The 23,014-nt window shown below is 29.6% G+C and overlaps 2 protein-coding genes across 5 annotated transcripts; both read left to right on the plus strand.

Moving 5' to 3' along the window:
* The first annotated feature begins 1,507 nt into the window (after window positions 1-1,507).
* On the plus strand, window positions 1,508-13,154 carry LOC132942990 (peroxidase-like). 2 transcript variants are annotated; one of them, XM_061011732.1, is made up of 13 exons: window positions 1,508-1,655; window positions 2,969-3,053; window positions 3,575-3,782; window positions 5,216-5,392; window positions 6,298-6,485; window positions 8,516-8,714; window positions 9,284-9,481; window positions 9,915-10,059; window positions 10,121-10,277; window positions 10,539-10,709; window positions 10,962-11,160; window positions 11,251-11,347; window positions 12,301-13,154. In XM_061011732.1, exons 2-13 carry the CDS (start codon window positions 2,991-2,993, stop codon window positions 12,365-12,367), a joined length of 1,869 nt encoding a protein of 622 aa, XP_060867715.1. In that variant the 5' UTR covers window positions 1,508-1,655; window positions 2,969-2,990; the 3' UTR covers window positions 12,368-13,154. The 2 variants fall into 2 exon arrangements, with proteins under 2 accessions (XP_060867715.1, XP_060867716.1); XM_061011733.1 differs by having other exon boundaries at window positions 1,521-1,539.
* A 6,135-nt stretch (window positions 13,155-19,289) lies between these two features.
* LOC132943367 (uncharacterized) lies at window positions 19,290-21,219 on the plus strand. 3 transcript variants are annotated; one of them, XR_009664342.1, is made up of 2 exons: window positions 19,290-20,144; window positions 21,009-21,133. XR_009664342.1 is itself a non-coding variant. In XM_061012334.1 (2 exons), exons 1-2 carry the CDS (start codon window positions 20,503-20,505, stop codon window positions 21,138-21,140), a joined length of 498 nt encoding a protein of 165 aa, XP_060868317.1. In that variant the 5' UTR covers window positions 20,102-20,502; the 3' UTR covers window positions 21,141-21,219. The 3 variants fall into 3 exon arrangements, 1 of the variants encoding a protein (XP_060868317.1); XR_009664343.1 differs by having other exon boundaries at window positions 19,290-20,120; window positions 21,009-21,132; XM_061012334.1 differs by having other exon boundaries at window positions 20,102-20,868; window positions 21,009-21,219.
* Window positions 21,220-23,014: the final 1,795 nt, after the last annotated feature.

Consider the following 23,014-nt stretch of genomic DNA (forward strand, 5'->3'; position numbering starts at 1 on the left):
GACGTTTTCAAAACGGATCATGCTTAAAAAAATTGCACAGTTGTCGTAGCAGTCAGTTGCTAGATCAACCCGTGTGACATAAAATAGGAATTATTCTTGTTTTTTTTAAATAATTTTTTCGAAAAATATAATATGTAATATAGCTAATATGTAAAATAATATATAATATGTATATAGCTCATACAATTAAGAATTTATAGTTAATACTATTGACGATTGAAAACCGTTTTCTTCAAATAAAATTAAGATTTTTATTCAAAATAATTAATAATATAACTGATTGCCCTGAGATATTTTAAAAAATTTAATCTAAAATCAATTCAAAAATTGTCGGGAAAAAAATTACAAGTGGCAGGATTTTTTGAGGAGTTGTTGGTAGGTACTGCGAGGCATGCGAGTATCCTATCCTATGAACAATTTCGAGTTTGTAATGTCTCCGTATGCATGTATAGATATGTTTAATTATTATCTTCTAGTTATGTATCTTATAATTAAATATCAGAATATTGTTTATTATGTCTGTCCACATGTATCTATATTATTTATATATATATGTTTGAATGTGAGCATCTACAAGTATATAGTATAGACGGTCTCACTCAACATCGTTTTTCATATACAAAGTTACATCATTGAATTCAAATTTAGCACATAATATGTAACCACTATCCAAACCTTACTGTACAGCAAAATGGTACTCACTTGCATTCTTTTTTTTCCAAATTTATTTTAAAAGACAATGCCTCTTCCAAATTACTGCTTATTAGGTAATGCTTTTTGTCAAACAACTATTACAAACATTTTACTGTCTGAAAATCTTACTTTCATGATACATATTTATATAATAATATATTCTATCAATTGGTTCTTAAAATGTATTAAAAAAATATTATAATACGAGTAGTTTAGTAATTTTACTACAAAAACGTAACTTTATTAGGTAGGTACGTATAAATTACTTGTAATACAATGTAATTAAATTACCATCAAATTACTTAAAATGTAATTTTTTTACAGTAACTTGTAACGTAAATTAAGTTACTCCCCAAAACTGTTTATGTATTATATATTTTTTTTTATTTATTTAAGATGAATAAAATAACTTGCTTTACACTTTTAGTTTTATCAACAACGCTGACTATAATATAAAGAGTTTAAATTTAAAACTATAAGGTTTGGTAGTAAAAACACAGTTGTATAAATTATATTTTTATTCTCTTAGTATTACATTTTACGGAGAAGTTATTTTTGTCGTTGGTTCTTTAAATTTTCCTGTAGTTCTACAGCAGTGCCTACGAATTAATCACAGAGGTAATTATTATTTACCAGAGAGTTTACATTGACTAAAACACTTGTTAAATTTAATTATATGCATATAAACATACACGCATGATCGACATGTGCAATAAATATTTGTTTGACCATATGTTAATTATATTGTTTGTCAATAATTATAATTATTATACCATTATGAACCATCGAGGTATTCGATGATAATTATTGTTATTCTAAGAGTACATTAAAACTAAACAGAAGTAGGTAAAGTGCATTATTTTTACATTCAACTCTCTATATTAATCTAGAATCTATAGATAATCTAATATTATTTTTGTATTATTTATTAGATATAAATTAAAAACTGTGTGTTATATTTTGTAAGTATTAATTTTTTGCTTAAAAATACGCTGTAAAAAATGTTCGTGGTTAACCTAACCTAACCTGGAGCTCATTTTATTTTGAGTTTAATATTTATAAATTTTGTTAAAACCGTTTTGTTTAATATACCTACCTAGATCTTTTTCACGAAAAATAAGATATATATGTTTAAAATTTTTATTGCATAATTCATATTATCAACTGACATAATGATATAGGTTAAAAATAATGTCGACACACTAACACTGAAATGTTTCCTGGAAACATAATATTATACAAATAGTATAATATTACTATATAAACACAAACATTAAGAGTCTGTAACCACGTGTCTTAAAATAAACTAACATTAGCGTAACTAAAATAAATATTTTGGGGAAGAGGACTGATTATATTGGCACAAATAGGAAAAACTTTCAGGGAGACTTTAGCAAGAGGAAACATTAAAATTTCATAGTTTATCGACAATAATAACATTATTAACAATTAAAACAGGGCCTAAAATCCATCCGATTTTAGGGGACACGCTTATTAATTTAACTGTTAGGTACCTTTGGGTTTTGACAGATTTCTATAGATTTCTATAGAAAAAAAACCCGTGGGGGTTGTAACACCCAAAATCCCCCTATTTTATAAACAATTTTCTTACACATTAATATTTGACACACATTTGTCATTCAGTGGACACATTTTGATTTTCAAGGGACACAGTATTTTTAGCCCCTGAATTAAAATCACATAAATCATATGATTATTACGGACTTGTGGTTACAAAACGAAATTGTGAATCGTTTTAAATATTATGTTATTGGTACAACTTAATATTATATTAAACATAATAATATAATATAATTTTGTGCATACAGAGTGCCGTATTCAACGAATGTTTTAAACGTTTTGACGTTTCTTTAGAGGGTTTGTTCTATTTTCAAGCCATTGAAGGCTACCCACCTAGTTTTAATTAATTTCTAAATACAAATATATACCTATTTTATTCACGTTTTACAACGCATATATAGAGAGGCATTTCATTTTAAAGGTTTTGTGTGTTTGTTTCTGTGGTCTGTGGTAAGAGGTGGGTGGATAGATCAACCCCTCTATCATTCTTATTCTTGAATTTGTGCGCTTTAGCGATAAAAATACTGTAAATTAAAGAAATTAAGTCATTAATTTGGTATACTCAAATCACAATATCATACAAATTCAATTTTGTTTGGATAATAAATTTACCTGTTATGCTTACTGTATGGATTGTACAAACTTTTTTTCAAATGAAAAATGTTTAATAAGTAAATTTTTTTTATTCCTAAAGTTTTATATTCATCTGTACGAGGATGTTATATTTGTTTGTGTGGTTATGTGTCATATCAGTGTTGGGAACTTCATCAGGTATTCGAGTAAGTAATAATATTAATAAGTAATGAATAAATAGATTTAGATGAATATTCAATTTTAAAAATAATAATGGCCTAACTAAATCTATATTCTATATAGCCAGTGCTAAAAAAAATTTTTTTTTACTGTTCGTTTAGTATTCTTACGTTTAGAATTAAACAGATTTCTAATGTAGTCATTACACTTAAACTGAATAACCGCCAAGCGTTGTATTTTATACTTATACTAGGTAGTAGGTAGAATGTAGATAGTTAATTTGTTCTCTGGCAAAGTCAGTAGGTATACAGATCAAATTTTATATGTTCACCTACATTTTTAAAATATTATTTATAATTTTTTTCAGTGCTTTTACATTATTGTATATAACTCATTTTGAACTGAGGTCTGAATTTAAATCAATGAACTCTATTGCAACCTTAATAATAACAACAACGTATTTACGTATAATATATTATTATATAATAATTTATTATGTTATCAGAAAATATTTGATTATTTTAATTTTTTGATATTTAACCTCCAGATTAATAATAAGAAGGACCCTGTGATTTTTTACGGAGATGGTCCTGATTCAAACATCATATATTATAAACAGTGTGCACCCAGAGTGACCTGCAAGCGAAATGCTATTTACAGGACAGCGGACGGCACATGTAATAACTTGAGGAACCCGTTGTGGGGGTCATCCGAAACTCCATACATTAGACTTGCTGAAGCTGCTTATAATGATGGTGAGTTTGGACAGTGGAAATTTTAGAATACAAAACATTGCAATGGCCAATGAGAAATATCCATGACTAATATTATTAATAGAGATAGCTTCAACTATTGAATGTGAATGTGTTTATTCAATATATTGGCTACTGATTACTGGGACTAGAATTTTGATTCTTAGCTAAATGATGAATGTAATATTGATATTACATTATTATATGAGTTATAAATATGTTTTCATTTGATGGTTTTATAAGTTTAAAAATGTGTTTAGTAAAGCCGCTTGGATTTATTTTTCCCCTTTGACCAGTGCTGATGGTTATTGCACGCTTTGGAATAACCATACTTTTGAAGTTTTTCACCGATAACTTCCAAACCAAGTTGGTCCGACTTTTTTTTTTTACATATTCTTACATAACACGCTAAAACACACTTTTGAAAAAAAAAATAGTAACACCGTTAGGTTGCTAAACTAGAATTATTATGACTTAAAATGTTTCATCTGTTAAATACTTAATTTACATTTCGTATTAAATTGTATAGTTTTATTTTTTTTAGCATTATACGTTTTTAACATTATTTATTATGTAGGTAATATTGTATATTATTTAGAAAAATAAACGGGTTATAAAAGGGAGGGGGGGCAGACCTCCCACGTTATTTTATGTCAATGATTTAGGCGTGTAGCCATAATTTTTTTTTAAAACCGTCAAACTGCGTACCTAGTAGTAAAAGTTATAATTTGTATAAAATTTAATATACATATAACTATTTTTAAATATCATAGATAATATGATACCCCCACTCTTCTTTCCAGTATCAATTTTAAAGTGCCACAGCGTTCCCTCCGTTCTTATATAACTTTCTCTATCCCAAATTGTTCCACAAACTACTGCCGAAATAATCTTATGTATCGTATGATGCGCATAGCTAATGAACAACCATCATTTCTTATTTAAACAAATCTTATTTTTATAATTGTTATTTATTGTTCTATTAAATTAGATATTTTTCTATTTAAATGTAATTATATACTTAATGTACTCATGTATTGTAGTTGGGCTCGTCCCGTAATGTTTGAAATAAATATATAAATAAATATATAATGGATAGGCCATCTCTATACTAAACACCCATGGGGAAGCGTTTCCGAAGTTTCGGTACCAATAGGTTACCCTTTAATTATTTGACATTTTTAAGTTTGAACAGAAGTATATTGACATATTGTGCTCAATTATAAAAGTACAATAATTATTAATTTTAAATATTTTTTTATGGTATAAAAATATATTACCCCATATACCTTATTATTCAGGAACGCTTATGGAAGGCTGATGGCCTATCCGTTATGTATTATCTATGTTCAATATTAAAAGTACCTATGATTTACATTTGCTTCAATGAATGTGTAACGAATAATATATTATTATTTTATATTTATTTTTATAAGGTAATTATGAAGTTCGTAAACAAGTTGATGGTACTAAGTTGCCTAGACCTCGTCAATTACAGTTACAATTATTTTTACGAAAATCCAAAGATTACCTAGACTCTAACAATTATCATCTTATGCAATTTGGTCAATGGGCCAATCATGATATCAGTCTTATGCCACCCGATACAACAGGTAAAATAGTATAAGTTTCGATTGGTGCATAAAACTTTAATGAAAAAACTAGGGGTACTGAAACCTCCTATTTTTAAATTAGTCTTATCATTGGTGGTCATTGATTACACAACTGATTAATTAACTTCGTCAATAAAATCTCAAAATATAACGCATATTTCAAATATTTTAAATACTTTTTTATAAACATATTATTTCATATATATTTATTACATATTATATTAGATTCATTATTCACACATGTTCGACATGCTACCCATAAGCTATTTATAAATATTGTACTGCTACCGTTGTATACACACTGTCACACTACCTACACTCAATAATTACAAGTAGGTGATAGTAGGTATAAGTAGGTACCTACATGACGTATATTCACGCATTAGGCTAAGAATCGTGCCCAATAACCATGAACACAATGAAACAGCGTCAGATCAGTGAGCGAAATATATAATTTACAATATTTCCGTCTTCAAGGTAAAATGGATTAAATTTAAAAAATCAAAAATCGGAAACCAGATTTTAATCTCAACAATTTTGTTCATAAGTGTTCTAACAATAAAACTACTCAGTAACCCATATTCTTTGAATACGTAAATATGTTTTTAAAGGAAATTTTTTTGTGTACATATTTTGATGAGACTTCCTTTTAAGTATACCTAATCTATTCCAAATGAGATCAGTACCGGTCGTCTACCAGTTTTTGTTTATAACGGTCTGACGCCATCCCCACTACGTCGACCGCGTTAAGTTGGGTCGCGTGACGAAGCCACGCCCATGCGCACAACTTAGCTTACCGGTACTGATCTCATTTGGAGTACAATATAGCTAGGTTAATTTACTTTCGTATTGTCAAAATAGAAAATATAATTTACAAACAAAGTTGTTGTTGATGATGTGGATAGGGCCAGAGAGATGTTGTTCCGTTCCAATTTATGAGATCAACAGTAATAGCCCATACCAATGTCAATTAGCTATTGAAATACCTACGAATGACAAGGTTCTTAGTCGTTATGGACAAACATGTATGGAATTTAAACGTGCAATGACGGCTGCTAATAATTTTGGTTGTCCTGTAACTCCTCAAACTCCAGTGAGTATTAATTTGTAATACTTTATTTGTTTTACTGACCTTGTATTAAGCATTACTTCAAGACACAGGTTAACTAAAATAGTATAATAAATATAAAACATACAAGTTTAAAAATTAAAACTTACACCTTGTTGGTCTGTTTGACCTGCCACTATTAGGGCTTACTTAGTAGGTATTCCTCAATTGTTTGTTTAGAACATGGTTTATCATATTACCATCGCTTCTATCTTTTTGTATTAACTTGATCACGTTGTAGACAGTTTTCCGTCATACTTAAGCCATTAAGAATTTAATAACGCATATTAATTTAATCACTACTTTTCAAAGTGCTCACGCATTGGACATTATTTGGACATGTCACATCACAAATAACTTTTATATTTTTTTAGAAAAGAAAACTCGACTATACCAATTTATAATAGTCAAATATATGATTACAAACTAAACAATTTTAATGGTAATTTTACATCGTTAGTTTGGCATTGATTCAACTCAGAAGTAGGTACCAACATAATATCAATCCCTTCAAAGAGATAAGATGAGAGATAGGTTCGCCTCAATTCGATTCAAGCTATGGTAGGAATATTAATGTTAGAAGTTGTTAGGTGCAGGAGGCAATTTATAGATACTTCCTATCCAGTCCACTACCTATGACCCTTCCGCCAAAACATATCAGACCCAGTGAAGTCGAATTTATAATCAATAAATCTGCGCGTCATAAAACCCCAGGTTACGACCTCATTACATCAGAAGTTGCCTCCCAACTTCCCAGAAAAGCCATCTTATCACTCACGCACATTTACAACTCCGTGCTCAGACTCTCATACTTTCCTCTACTCTGGAAATTCTCGATCATAATTATGATACTCAAACCCGGGAAACCCGCTAACTCTCCCAGCTCATACAGACCAATAAGCCTTCTACCTTTCTTCTCCAAAGTATTTGAAAAACTCACACTTAAACGCCTACTCCCAATCATTGACACAAACCTCCCAGACAATCAATTCGGATTTCGTAATAACCACTCCATCATACAACAGGTTCATCGTATAGTTGACAAAATTTCCTATTCTCTTGAAAAGAAACTAATCTGCACAGGCGCCTTCTTAGACGTAGCACAAGCGTTTGACAAGGTATGGCATCACGGCCTCCTCTTCAAATTAAAATCAAAATTTCCTCCCAGCTACTACTTAATCTTCAAGTCCTATCTAGAAGACGGGCATTTCTCCGTACGATATGGCTCAGTCCTATCGACATATCATCAATTTGAGCTGGAGTCCCGCAAGGAGCTGTAGCGACACCTCTTTTATTCAACCTCTACACATCAGACCAACCCACTACCAACCTCACCACCGCCGGTGACTTCGCCGATGATAAAGCCATCCTGGCTCTTCACCATGGCCCTCTCGAGGCATCCAGCAGAATTCAAACCCACCTTGACATCCTCTCGACATGGTACAAAGAATGGGGGTTCAAACTCAATGAATCCAAATCCATCCACTGCACATTCACTCTCAGACCAATAAGCTGTCCCTCTATCACACTCAACAACCAACCTCTCCCGACCGCTCAAAATGTCCGTTACCTAGGCTTATGCCTAGATCGTCGACTCACGTGGGCTACCCACATACGTAACTAACGACTTGTACTAAATAATCGTCAAAGACAACTTCGCCTCCTCCTATCATCCAAACATCTCTCACTACACAATAAAATCCTCATGTACAAAGTACCCCTCAAACCTATCTGGTCCTACGGAATCCAACTCTGGGGTTCAGCCAAAGACTCCAATATAAACCGAATCCAAACATTTCAATCCAAATGCCTCAGGCAAATAAATTTTAACAATATTTTTAGTGTTCTTGTCCTTGTCTTTAAATCGTTCGAAACTAGCCTTTAAAATGTTTAGTTCCATTGTACATTCTTCTATATTTAATATTGTTCTCAAAAAATATTCTGTTGGAATAGAATGCCTGCAAATATTTGTCTACAATATTTTAAACACTTATATTTTGATAATTATTTCACAGATGAATCAGGCAACCTCATTCTTTGACGCGTCACAATTGTACGGACACAAACTAGATACGGCAGAATCAATTAGATCGTTTGATGGTGGAAAATTGAAAACAGATATCATAAATGGACACGAGTTTTGTCCTCAAAAAAAAAGACAAGGATCATTATTATGTGATGATCGGGAAAACGTGAACATTTGTTTTGAAGCTGGTAATATATTTGCGTGACAACAACTATAATTTTTATTTTGTTCAAATTCATCAATGATTATTATTGTTATCAGCTTGATGTAATATGGTCGCGAAAACTTAAAAATGATGTATCTTGTCGAATACATTTTTAGTGTAGTTATTTAACATTTAATTTAGCGCTTCAAATTTCGTTTAAAAAGCGGACGTATTAAAAATGTAGGTACTTATACCATATAATTTGTATAGGTAATCAGACATCAGGTATCTATAGTCTTAAGGTGATGACTTCTTGTTTCGCTTCACTTACTTTGATGCAATCAGTATTTCATTATATTTGAAAATACTTTTTTAGCAAAGTGTTGTTTACCTAGAATTTTCAAAGTTGTAACTACTGAAAATCAATGTGCAATAATATGGTTTATTCACTATTAGTTAGCTAACCTTTTTTTGCGTTTATAAACAAAAATGAAATAAAACGTCTTCTAATTTTTTTAATGAACATGTATAGTTAAATTTATTGAATCATTTAAACAAAAATAATTAATGTATATTATTGTGCATGTCTACATTACTTACATTTATTTGTAGGAGATCCAAGATTAAACCAACACTTTGGGCTCACAGCGTATACAACAATGTTTACCCGGTTCCATAATATTGTGACTGATAAGTTACAAGAAATAAATCCTGAATGGTCTGATGAAGTGTTGTATCAAGAAGCTAGAAAGTTTGTTGGTGCACTAAACCAGATAATTGTTTATCGGGACTATCTACCCATTCTACTTGGTATTTATTATTTGATATATTCTAAATTAAAGAGAAAGACAAATCATCGATTCTAGAAAAGAAAAAAATGTTTTAAGCTCAACTAATTATTTAGTGATTACTTACTGATTATAGAATATTGCAATACTCCCAATGCTTCAATTTGAGATTTTATTTATTTTAAATTATTTATTCGTCAACAATAATAATATGCTTCGTAGGATTTCTTTAACAATGCAGCTTTGATACATTAATCAAAAAAATCTAACACCAATTAATTGTTTAAAAGTCATATATTATATAATATACCTATATATTATATAGGTATCACAATTGATTTTATAATATGTAGATAAGCTACCCTATTGTTATGCGTACCGAATGAATATTGTGTATATTTATTGCCATTTAAAATATAAAACGAAAATTAATGTTCCTTATTATATATGCACAGGCAAATCATTTACAAAACGCGTTGGTTTAGATATTCGTAAGAATAAAAGAACACAATACAACCCTGCAATTATACCGCAATTGACCACGGAATTTGCAGGGGGTGCTTTCCGAGTGCCACATAATACACTGCCTTCGACATACGAGTAAACTTTACTTACTTATATGGTGAAAGTATATTATAATTTATAATTTTTCTGTTAACAGTTACATAAATAAAAATTATCAAGTAGTGGATTCAGTTCAATTTTACCAATGGATGTCAAAGCCTGATCCCTTAGTGATGGGCAATAATTTTGATCAAATAGTCAGAGGCATGACTACATCAGCAGGCCGTTTATTTACACCGTCATATAACTTTTTTGTATGTACTATTTGTGAATGTTTTCCTTTCACCTAGGTACTGATTAAAAATATAAATTTAGTACCAACTACTATAATATATTAAAATCAAAATAATTTTAATAACCGATATTATGATAAAAAAATTGATTATTGATAATACAATAATCAGAGCCAGGTTTATGATCGACCGATAGAGAAAAAACCATTTATATATTCCATACTTTTAATTTATTTACTAACATTTTTTTTGTTACATCATAAACATTTTAACATGTTATAGATATCAAATTTAATGTTCCACACACATCTCAGTGGTAATGAAGATTTGTTGTCAGTGGATATTCAAAGAGGTCGTGATGTCGGCATACCTCCATATACTATTGTAAGAAAATTGTGTGGTTTCCCAGAAGTCAATTCATTTGAAGATTTATTAAATATTATACCGAATTACGTAAGTCGATATTTTTCTTCTTAAAAATTATATTGGATTAATCATAATTTATTATGTTCTTAATCATTAAGCATGAAATATGAAAATTAAAATTTGGGTCTCATCTAATTTTTTAAGTAAATAGTTACTATTATTAGATTAAAAAAACAACATTATTAAGCCACATAAAACTTCAGATTAAAACTCCATCCAAAATTTTAATATAAATAGCTATTTTTCATTATATTTAAATTATTTTAAAACTGGTTATAGGACGTCAAATCACTGAAAGAACAGTACGCTACCGTTTATGACATTGATCTACTCGTAGGAGCTTTACTCGAACCACCTGTCGATGGTGGAACGGTTGGTCAAACTGCACAGTGCATTTTAGCTGATGTATTTTACCGTATTCGACTGGGTGATCGTTTCTTTTTTGATGTCAGAGGTCAACCGGGAAGCTATTCTCTAGGTATGTGCAGATACAATAGTTGTTGGTATTTTCTTTAGGTTTATGTTATGGCTTATGAATATCAAAAACATTGCTATATCTTGTTTGTAGCACAATTGAGAACTTTGAGAAACATCGACCTAGGTCACGTGTTATGTGCCACGACTGAATTGGACGAAGTCCCAATGGATATTTTTAAGACATCAAGGTAAATATTTATTTTTAATTGTATTATGTACTATGTGCCTGTGTAGGTGTACCTACAGCTAGAAATATATTCTGAGAGGGCCCTTTTTTGTATCGAGTCTTTTCTCATCGCCCACGCCGCCACAGCCGCTGTCTCTTCTTATTATTTTGGCCCGTAGATACACATTAATTATTATTGTAACCGTTACGATATTTTTCAAAGTATAATAAAACACTCACGAACAAACGCAAACATGGTGGCGTTTTATACCACAACTGTGTTCTATTTTAAATAACCTATTTTATGTTTTCTTTTTTCAACGGAGCGTTATTGTTTCTTGATGGGTTCTGTGTAAGTGTCATATTTTCTCCGCAAGCAAAGCGTCAATTCAATATTTCATCTTTAAATATTTTTATTATTTGTATTTGATTGTTCCCTCTACAGACTACATATTTTTAAAAATCACTCAACAAAAACGTAGCCTTTATTTTATTTGAGTGATATCCAGGTTATTAATCATTTATTTTGTAGCATTTTATATAGCCTTAGGGCTGTATTCATTGTCGATGCTTAATAATAAGTATTGCTTGAGCTAATTGTGATAATTTAAAAAATAAAAAAATGTGATAAGAACTAAAAGCAATGCTTAAGGTAGGTCTAGACCGACCTTAATTTAAGTAATACTTTTTATTTCTTAAGCCAAAGTCTCGTTTATGAATCTCATTTGAGTCATAAGTATAGCTTTAAGCATTACTTATTTCTAAGCATCGACTATGAATATGGTCCTAAGAGTTGCTTTAAAAATTGTTCCTTATAATCACACACTCCCCTTCGGCCCACAAAAAAAAAATTGATAATACTTCACCGATGGTGTAGTATACGTATACGTATATTTATTTACCTAATTGTATCACTAATTTATATAATTATATATTTATATATTAATTTTGATTGTTAATTATTGTACGTTACAGACGTTCACTCATGATGAAATGCAAAAATAAATTATCAAAATTGGATCTTAGTGCTTGGAGAGAATAGTTTGTTAGTTATATAAATTTGATAATATTATATGCAAGGCGTTACTTATTAATGTACTATAAATTATAATGAATAAGTATATACAATGATTTGCATAGTTGACTCAAGTACCTATGGACAGATTATTATTATTATTATAATGCGGATATAATATATTGTTGAGAAATTATTATTTTATTCTAACTTAAGAGGACATTTCACCCTTTTTTTGTCTCCGTTTTACACACGTACGGATAGCAAAAACTGTTTTTCACGGGAAAAAACCGAGAAGTCTACAGTCATAACTAAGAAACGAAATTGTCACCACATATAAAGGAGAACTTTAGCTGTGTAATATCTTTTTCATTTTTTTTATATCACTTATACGAAAAAAGTTCTTATTGTTTCAAAATCCATTATTATTTGTGTTTTTTAAACTTTAATAACTTTTTTTGAAGTTCTTATAACGAAAAAATAAAAACGATATTGCACAGCCAAAGTTCTCCTTTTTATGTGGTGAAAATTTCGTTTCATAGTTATGAGTTTATGACTGTGGCCTTCTCGATTCTTTCCCACGAAAAACAGTTTTTGCTATGCCGTACGAGTGTAAGACGGTGACAACAAATGTGGATGAAACGTCCCTTAATATATTAATTATGTATTGACCTGTATTTATTTATTATGGTTTAATAAAAATAACTGAAATTATAAATCAAATAATTGATGACGTCGTGTTTGGAATAGTACAAATTTAATTGTACCTAGCAAATCTTATTGTTATTAAAAATTAAAAAAAATTAAAACTACATAGTCACAACATAAAAACGTGTACATCATTTTTAATTAAAAATTCATACAATTTTAACTCTCACAACTGACAACAACAATTGATATAAAATATCTCATAAGTTGTTTGCTGTAATAAAAAAAAAAGTTTATCATAAAGTGACATAAATTTTTTATGAGTGATTGAAATATTTGAAATTCAAATTTAGACAAAATTGGGTATTCACACTATAAATAATTATTTTAATTATTATTTCTCTTCAAACGATTTTGGTTATTTTGATTTTTTAAACCCTCATTTTTTGATATTTTATTATTCGACATCTTTCACAATTCTAGTATTTCTTACATTGTAAAATATTCTGCCCTCATGAGATGCCTTTTATTTCGAGTTTGAAGAAGAAGTGTTCATAAATAAGTATTTTTTCACTTTGTAATTTTAGGGAGACATTAATTATTACTATAATTTGAACTGAGAAGTGAGCAATAAAAAATTGGTATTTTAAATGCTAATAATTTGATTCAGCTGCATTTGTAGTTCGTATAATAATATATTAATGTCTATGTCCGGAATTTCAGTCCAAATTTTCGAGGAATTTCTACTAGAATCAATGTACATCTCTAAAATGTAAGTAAGTAACCAGTAACCATTTCTCTTAAAAATATATATTTTTGTTCATTCGACAAATATATAAAATGCCATTATTTATAATTGTTTATGTAAAATTAATTTTCGGTACCTATAGCTTACGCGTAATGCGAATCCTAACTAAGTGTCTAGTACATACAGACAATATAATTTTTTTTTTTTTTTTTTTTTATTGAGTAACCCGCGGCAACATAGGCCATTGGGTGTAGGGAGGGTACTGTAGGTTTTATATTGGGTAGGTTTGGTAGGTTTTTATATTGGGTAGGTTGGTACACGTGTGTGTTGTGTTTGGCAGAATTTCTAATGGGGCACCCGTAGGTTTCTGCCGTGCCCCGGGGTGGGGGGATGGCGGCACTTGTTCTCCGGACACCGTGACTTGCCCGAAGAAAAATGCCGCCCAGTGGCCGGGAGTCGAACCCGCGACTGCCAGCGCCGCAGTCGACGCGTTAGACCGCTCGGCCACCTCGTCCCCCCAATATAATTTTATAACTCAGTTAAGTTATAAGTCATAACACAAAAACTGTGACGCTTCTATATGGTAACCAGATAATAGATTTATCAGGTATCTAGGATTTTGGTGCATTAAGCGTTTGTATTTATTTCTTGGTTATCAGGTTTTCACGCTTATTTCTTCCATAGGATTTTAAACTAGGTATAGTAATTGTTACTGATCAAATGGTATTTTATACTAACCATTTATTCTTGGCTCTTGTAATCTTTGTAATAATAAGTAATTCAAATGATGTAACTTGATAAGTGGAAAACCGTATTTATTTTGTAACAATAGTTACACGTAAATATGTTTTTTGCCGACTTAATTTTTAGTAGGCAATTTCTAGTTTTGTTTTTAAACGGAGATACATTCAATTTTAAAACAGAGGTTTGGGATGTGTACATTTATAAGTTTGTCATTAAGTGTTTTAACCAATACTTCAATACATCATTACATGATCAACCATAGTAACAGGTATATTGATTACACTTTAAACAATGAATAGATAATTAGGTACTTAGTAAAAAATAAAATCTATTTAGAGCAATTTTATCAATGATTATAATAAATATTTCATAATATCAGAATAATTATTTTAATATACTCGTATTTAAGTTCCCAGCATTAAAAAAAAAAAAATGCTATGTACATATTCTATGTTTCTGTCATTTTTCTTCTCTAACGATTTTTGATATACCTAAATTAGTTTACGAAATATAACACTTTATACAGAAGTTGTGCAAGTTCTGACCGGGGTGACTTGTTTTGTAAACAGATCATACTTTTTGTATTTTGTCAAACTAGGGCAGAAAGATTGTTGCACGAATCTGCAGAGAATTTTTTTTTAAAACAGTTTTAGCCGAAAAAGTTAAACACGAATACGTCAGGAAATACCATAGGTCATTGGTTATTGGCAATGGTTGAAATTGGATATTATCTGTAAGTGTATAAAACCCCCCATATAACACAAGTTATTATTAGTTATTACTTATTAGTGTTTGGTATTTTGGTCACGGCTGTCAATACTTTCAGTTTTGTTGACACCACGTCTATTTTATATTGCTATTGGCTATATTTGGATTTATTTTACTAATAAAGTAATAAAGTAATAAATTATGTCATATAATAGGTATAAGAAATAATTACATACTTAATATTTTAATCAGAATCAATTAAATTATTAAACATTTTAATGGATTTTATTTTCAAGAAATTACCTATGATTGTTTGTTAGAGTGTTCCTGTTATTATTATTATTGATTATTTAACTCTACAAAATCGAACTCACCACAAGAAATACATACGAAATGATATGTCGCATGAAGAATGAGAAAAAAAAAATTATTCGGGTTTTGGTTAACACGGGTGTTTTGAAAACAGAATCATTCGGGTTATACGGGTTTCGGGTTGATTTTTTAAAGGTGTTTAGGGGTGTTAGGGGTTCGGGTTTAATCGGGTGTAAGGCCCTGATTGTTTGTATTAATGTTTTAAAGGATCCTAACCGAAGATCGGCGATTGTAAACTGCGCCCAACGTACAGGTAAACACGAAATCATACATGTAAACTACGCCCGAGTTCTTATCGTGAGTAAAAAGGTGATTGTAAACTGCGCTCGAGTTTTATCAAATGTAAAAAGGTGACATATGTTACATAATATGTAAACTGCGCCCGGCTAAACTTTTAAAAATTGAATAGCTATATTTTTGCCAAATTAAACAAAATTACAGAATTACTTATCTAAAATTACAATCTTTAATATATTTAATTCGTTACATCCATAATATTATAGCATAAATAATTAATAGAATAAAATCAAAAACATAATGTTGATACATATTCTGCAAAATTAAACAAAATTACAGAATTACTAATCTAAAATTACAATCTTTAATATATTTGATTCGTTACAGCCATATTATAGATAAATAATTAATAGAATAAAATTAAAAATTAAAAAAATATGTAATCTTAAAAAGTACAAAATGTTGTAACGTTTTGCGTTTATTTTTTGTCTTAGAATTTTGGTATTTAAAGGGTACATTTATACTATTTAGTTTAATATATGTAACTCAGAGGCCGATTAGTTTTCCGAAATTTAAATTTTTCAATTATTTTCAAGTTTTTTTCGCGCTGCGAAACAAATTGTTCGGCCATCGTGACTTCACTGATTAAATTGAATACGACATGTACTAAGTAGCCCCATGCCAGATGTAGTGATTGATAAGCCATCAGTAGATGCCGTATTACTGCAATAACTATTCGATAACGTGTTGGTATTTTTAGACAACAATATAAAATTTTTATACAGGTATTTCATATAATGAAAAGTTCAATTTTAAACTGTACAGTATTATGTACTTTTTTTTGTACAATTTTGTACAACCAAAATTAAATTTTGTACCCCCCCCCCCAAACACGACCAAAACCGTTTTTCCTATGCGCATACTATTATGTACTATACTTGTGTACATTTTAATTGAATGACAAAACAGTTTTTCCATTTTTCAAATCAATTACCTGTAATTATTAAAACGGTCTAAAATTGTATTACCCATGCATATTGTAATGCAGTATAATGTATAGGTACGCCTAGTGCTCATTTATGTATCTACGAGTAACTATTATAGTCTTATAAAAATATGCTTTTTATCATAGACATAATATTTTTACGAACTATGCGTTTAACAAAAGCATCACATTTTATACTGTGCGTATTATCAATATCCTATATAGTATATGACCAAAATAAAGTGACAAAATGTTAATAATAACCGAATAATATCTGTAAATTAAAAAAATATTGTGCCTGTTGTTGTTGTAATTAAAATAAGTCTTCCCCGCTCTACATCTTTCCATAGTATATGGTGGCTGAATTCAAATATCAATAATACAAAATAGAAAACCCCCAGAAGCTTGTTCGAACATTGTAAACCATGTTATAACCATGTTAATAATAGATGGTTATAGATGATCATTCACAAAAATAAAAATAAATATTGTTTTTAACAGTCGAATCAGTTGATTCAAACAGTTGACACTGATTCATTTTATTGTAGTCACCGAATTAATAATAACTACTTATACTATTTTGTTGTTTAATTTATATTGGACGTAATAAGGTAAGAATTATTTATATTATTACGTATTTATTTAACTTATAGAGTTATAAATATTATAATCATAGTATTATTATGCTGTAAAATGTAATTTATTAACTTAAAATAATAGCTTTTATAATGGCGGAAGAAACTAGAGGAAGAAAACCTAAACTCATCAATAATGTTATAGACAGTGAAATAATCAAATTTAAAAATGAAATAATACAGGACAAAAACAGTAAGTATTACATATTTTAAGATTGTTTAAAGGACAATACAACTGATAATATTTTTTTTTATATATTTTTATAAAATATAATTAAATCGATAATTATTTTATTACCATAACAAATACCTAGAATATAATCTAACTAAGGTAATGATACAACTAAAATTCGTTTATGATTATTCGTTCGCTAGTTACGTTAAATTTTGACATTGCTGGTGACGTTACGGATTCGTTCGCCGCGGCGGCGGCCATATATTATAATACACGGCAATATTTGGTTTAACTTAAAATAATCAAATAACTATTAATGAACTTATTTTCTTTCGACTGAACTAATCAAATATATTTAAGAGTACCTCATAATCTTTTCATTCGTATAATTATATCACATTTTGGCTTAATCTTTTAGAAAAATAATAACACTCAAATAAATTATATTACGAATTTACCATGTATTCACTGCAGTAAACGTGTGTAATATTGTTTTGATCGTGACATCAAATACCTATAGATTTTTTACGTCTAAACTGGCTATTTTAGTTTTAACTCGTAGCTAAAACTAGAAGTGAGTGAAGACTCGCATAATATTATTATCTATCAGTACTCTTATGTGCTATGACAGTGGTGCATTATAATTTATAATATAATTATTGTTATTATTTCATTAATATTAAACCAAAATGTGATATAATTATACGAATAGACAGATTTAGTAGGTAATATTTTTGTATTATTGGATTTGTTTATTTTAATATAGCCATTTGTTTTCAATGTCTGAATAATATTATTACTTATTATGTTTGTTTCTCGTTCAGTATATAAAACATGTTCAAATTTATTTTAAGTCAAATGATTGTTTTTTTACCACCAATTTTTAATTGAATCATTTAATGAACATATTGTATAATACACGCAATGACGCAATGAAAGAAATAGTTGTAAACTTTAAATTGGTATAACGTATAAAGGTCTAAAGCAATAAATCAAGTACTATCTGATTTAAGAGCGTTTAAACAGCGAAGTCGTAATATTCACGTAAAAGCGTGATGTCACGCGTATTTTTCAATGTACTCTGTGACAGTATCTTGAGAACACCACAACTTACCTATATGTTTTTCGTCTTGTAGACATATTATAACACAGTAAACTTAAGTAAATTTCAGTAGAACCGATTTTGCGTTGTACCAATTTTATCTTAGTCAATTTTGACCTATAATTAAAATTAAAGATAAGAACATTATTGTGCTTAAGTGTTGGAATTTTCCAAAATTTTAATTTTTAGGTTAGATATCAGGATTTTACTTAGGAGAACTACTCGTACAAATTATGTACCACCTACTTTTTTTGATTGATATTATTTTTGTTCTCTGAATGTTGATTTATTATTTATTTATTATAGATTTTCACTCGTCAACAAGTGCAACAAACATTGATCAAATTCATCAAATTCATCAAAATTATGCAAAAGAAACAATGATGACATTAGATAATATTCCAAAAACTCTGAATTTAAAAAATCAAATTTACTATCTATTTAACGTTATACCATTGATTTTAGAATATAGAATATTAACCTAACCTAACCTATTCTAAAATCAATGGTTATACCTACGTGTCGTAAATCGTAGATGTTTTGAACATTTCGCGATAATTTTTTTTTAGCCTTTTGTAATTTAAAAATGTATACCTATTTTAACAATAAATACAATAATATATATTATAATAAAATTCATATTAAGTAATGTAATGTAATTTCACCTACTTATTTATAATTTTACATCATAGGCGGAGGATATCACTATACTGTAGGGGGACCCGATCACACATTCGATAGGACGTCGCAACCGCATATGTTGTCTCCGTCTTATACATGTACGACATAGCAAATTTGAAACTCAGCAGACCTCGTTTACCTCCGTTGGTTTAAAAATTAGAGTAAATTGACCTCTTATACAATTTAAAGGTAAGATTATTATCTACGGCATCTCATAGAATTTTTATTATATTTTATTTTAAGGCAAGTTATGAGTACCTATTTAAAAATAGTAAATTGTTTGTACATCTTAAAATACGTATAACTCGATTTAAAATAAAAATAAAACAAAAAACTTCTGAGATGCCCTGGATAATAATCGTACCTTAGATTTTATAAGAGCTGGTCAATTCACTCTAATTTTTAAATTATTAACCTGATCTGCTGGTCGCTGAAGCGTCAAATTTGGTATGTCGTACGTGTGGAAGACAATGACAACATAATATGCGGACGACCTCTTAACCGCGGTTTTGTATAATTTACAAGTACCTATTTACGACCCCTAAATTTTCGGCCTGCACGGGGATACCTATAATATTCAATACCCTTTATATTTTGAAGCTATTTTACACAGTGATATAATATTATAATAATTATAAATTATTTATGTTTCTAGGTTTCTCTCTGCTGCATTTATAAATCCAACACAAACTTATATTGATCCATCACATCATCCAGTCCGGCACGAGCTGAGAATAAAATACACGTATGACGCATTCGCGGTGTATTGGTTTGTATTTGTTTGTCTACAAATTATAAATTCTAGATCCGATGGATTAGCACAGTTAGCACTAGTTATGAATTAGCACGTTTTTTCAATAGTACAAGTTTGGCTCCTGTTAATATACGTTATTGGCAACTAGCTTTTTTTCTTAGCTTCGCGCTACTACCGTCGTGCTGGATTATATTATAATAAATTGTTACCATGCGACAATAATTATGATTTATGTCATCACAAAATGTCAGTATTTTCAACAGCTAATCAAAAATTTAAAAACTATTGCAAAACTGATTAACAGAATTTAAATTTGATGGAAATCATAATTTTAAGTTTAGATAATTTGGAATTGTTCAAATAATTAATAATAATGGAAGTAGTTTATAAATTTTGTACTAGTATTTTCGATCACATATTTGGGTACTTAGAATATATTTTGCTTAATGGCAGCGGAATTAGTGTTCCACTGAGCGCCACTACTACAGTTCTTTCAATGACTGAAATAGAATCTCCAGAAATAATTCAAATTGACAAGAATGAAATGTGCCGAAAAATGCAAAATAATGTTCATAGTCCTGGAATCAATAACAGATTTAAAAAAAAAAAAACTTTGCAGAAAAAAATCAATTTCGAATTTGGAAACACAGAGTCTGCTTGTTATTATAATAATATTGAAACACTAAAAACAGCCATGAATAGTAGTGGTTTATACTACGGAATATTCTATGAAAATATGGTAGGGTATTGTAGTTTTAAAATCGTATAAATAATTAATTTACCTTTTTAGTATAATAATTTTTACTAGTACTTACCTAGTAGGTAAGGACATAATACTATTAATCTAATAGAAATATGTCTTAAATATGTCCTGTTCAGAAATACAACGAAACGAAAATCATAGAAGACGAAGTGAAGAAGTTTCTATTTTTTGAATCCATGCGCCGAGATATAATGGGAACTGGGAAGAACTCGTCGGTTTCGACCAAAACTCAAAAGCGCATTAATTAATAATTTTTAATGTATAAAATATATAATATTATGATGTGCAATATATTGACTATTGATCATTAATACAATTATACTATTGTTATTTGTTAAATACATTATAAATTATAATATAACCTACCATAACAATAGTCATATTCGGTGGAGGCGTGAACTATTTTATTTTATGAGGCAAGTATAAATGCTCGACCAGTGACCACCACCACCTAAATTTTTTCACACAGACCCGTGGGGGCTTTGCCCCCACACCCCCAATTCACAATACTACAACAGTAATATACTTTGTCATGTTAATATCAGAAATATAATAAAATTACTTATAATATATTAATAACAATAAATCTTTATTTAAACAATAAATTGTCCCTCAATAAATCTGATGTTGCTGCAAAAGTATCAATGGCCAAATTATGATCTATGTTTATATCTCTTTCACAGTTTAAAATCATCAAACTTTCTAATCGGTCTTCGCTTGTACTTGATCTCAAATTTACAAATAATAATACTTAATAAAACTTTAAAGTTAAAAGTAACAAAACCGTCAATTCGTCATTACTTCAATATTACGTTACGTGTTACCACAATATCACCAATATACCGCGTTATTGTACACTATACAACATGTACTATTACTATTACTAGGTAATAGTGTATTTCCAGTAAACGTAAGGTTAGTATAATTAAGTAATACTACTAATACTAATAGTATTAGTTGACCATATTCCATATGTGGTTTTTAATATCCGTTCCCGGGGGTACCAAGGGGGTACCACCACCTAATTGGTCGTGAGGCAATTGCCTCATGAAACACCCTATCACGCCGCCACTGGTCATATTGACATATTTTTATAATAATTAATAGGCGTAGTGTACCTACGTAATATTGTAATATTTATAGGTACAGTTTACGCCCGCACAGGGATAGATTTCCGCCCAGAAAAACAGGCCTCGTCGTCTTGGCTAGTAAATCCTAATTTATTTCCCAATACACATGAAAATAAAAACTTACAACTTACAAATCTATGCTGGCGCTTGGAGCGATTATACTATTCAAATCATAAGTAAGGTCAGTCTTTGGGTTACTTGTTTTGTGGACTATATCCATCCCCGTAGGGTTTAAGGACCAAGTCCCAATCTTGAGCTGTAAGACCACTGTCGGTACCAGTGCCAACATGCGTAGGGCTAGGGAGCGACTTCTTGCCATACTATAACTAAATATTTAAAATTTTTAATTAATAAAAATTTAGCCTTATTTTTTAGAAGAGGTAGGATTTAATACCAGTGTACATGATTGTATGTGGTATTGTGGTGGCATGCAACATTTCAAAGTGATATTTATAATTTACAAACCCTTTACTCGTGGTTACTCACCTGCCATGTTTCTTCCCATTGAGCCAAGACTACATTTTGGCAAAAATAACCAATTGGAAGTTTTCTTATACCATTTAAAGATTTTTAAACTAATTAGCATGAACATTTAACACTAATACCTCAGTTGCTTCCGTTTGACTTAGGTACTTCAAGTTGTAAATCATTTCCAAGAAAATCATACCCATCAAATTTACCATTTTTATTATTCCATAGGTACCTATTAATTTTTTTCTTATATACATTGCATCAAAAGTTAAATAAATTTCAATGTTTGTCTTAATGCAGTGAATACTAAAATACTTCATGTAGGAATCCTGGTTCACCATTGAAAGACAATATCCAATTTCAAATCGATTTGGGATGTGGGAGTGTTGGGATAGATCTGTAAACCATTATATTATCATAAGAAATATATATTCAATTATGCTTCACTTTATGATTATTAGTTATTACATTACGGTGAAAAAAATTTTAATTGTAACGTCCAAAAATGAAAAAATCAATGC

This window comes from Metopolophium dirhodum, chromosome 4 (genome assembly GCF_019925205.1).
Source record: "Metopolophium dirhodum isolate CAU chromosome 4, ASM1992520v1, whole genome shotgun sequence".
In the NCBI taxonomy this organism is placed as follows: domain Eukaryota; kingdom Metazoa; phylum Arthropoda; class Insecta; order Hemiptera; family Aphididae; genus Metopolophium; species Metopolophium dirhodum.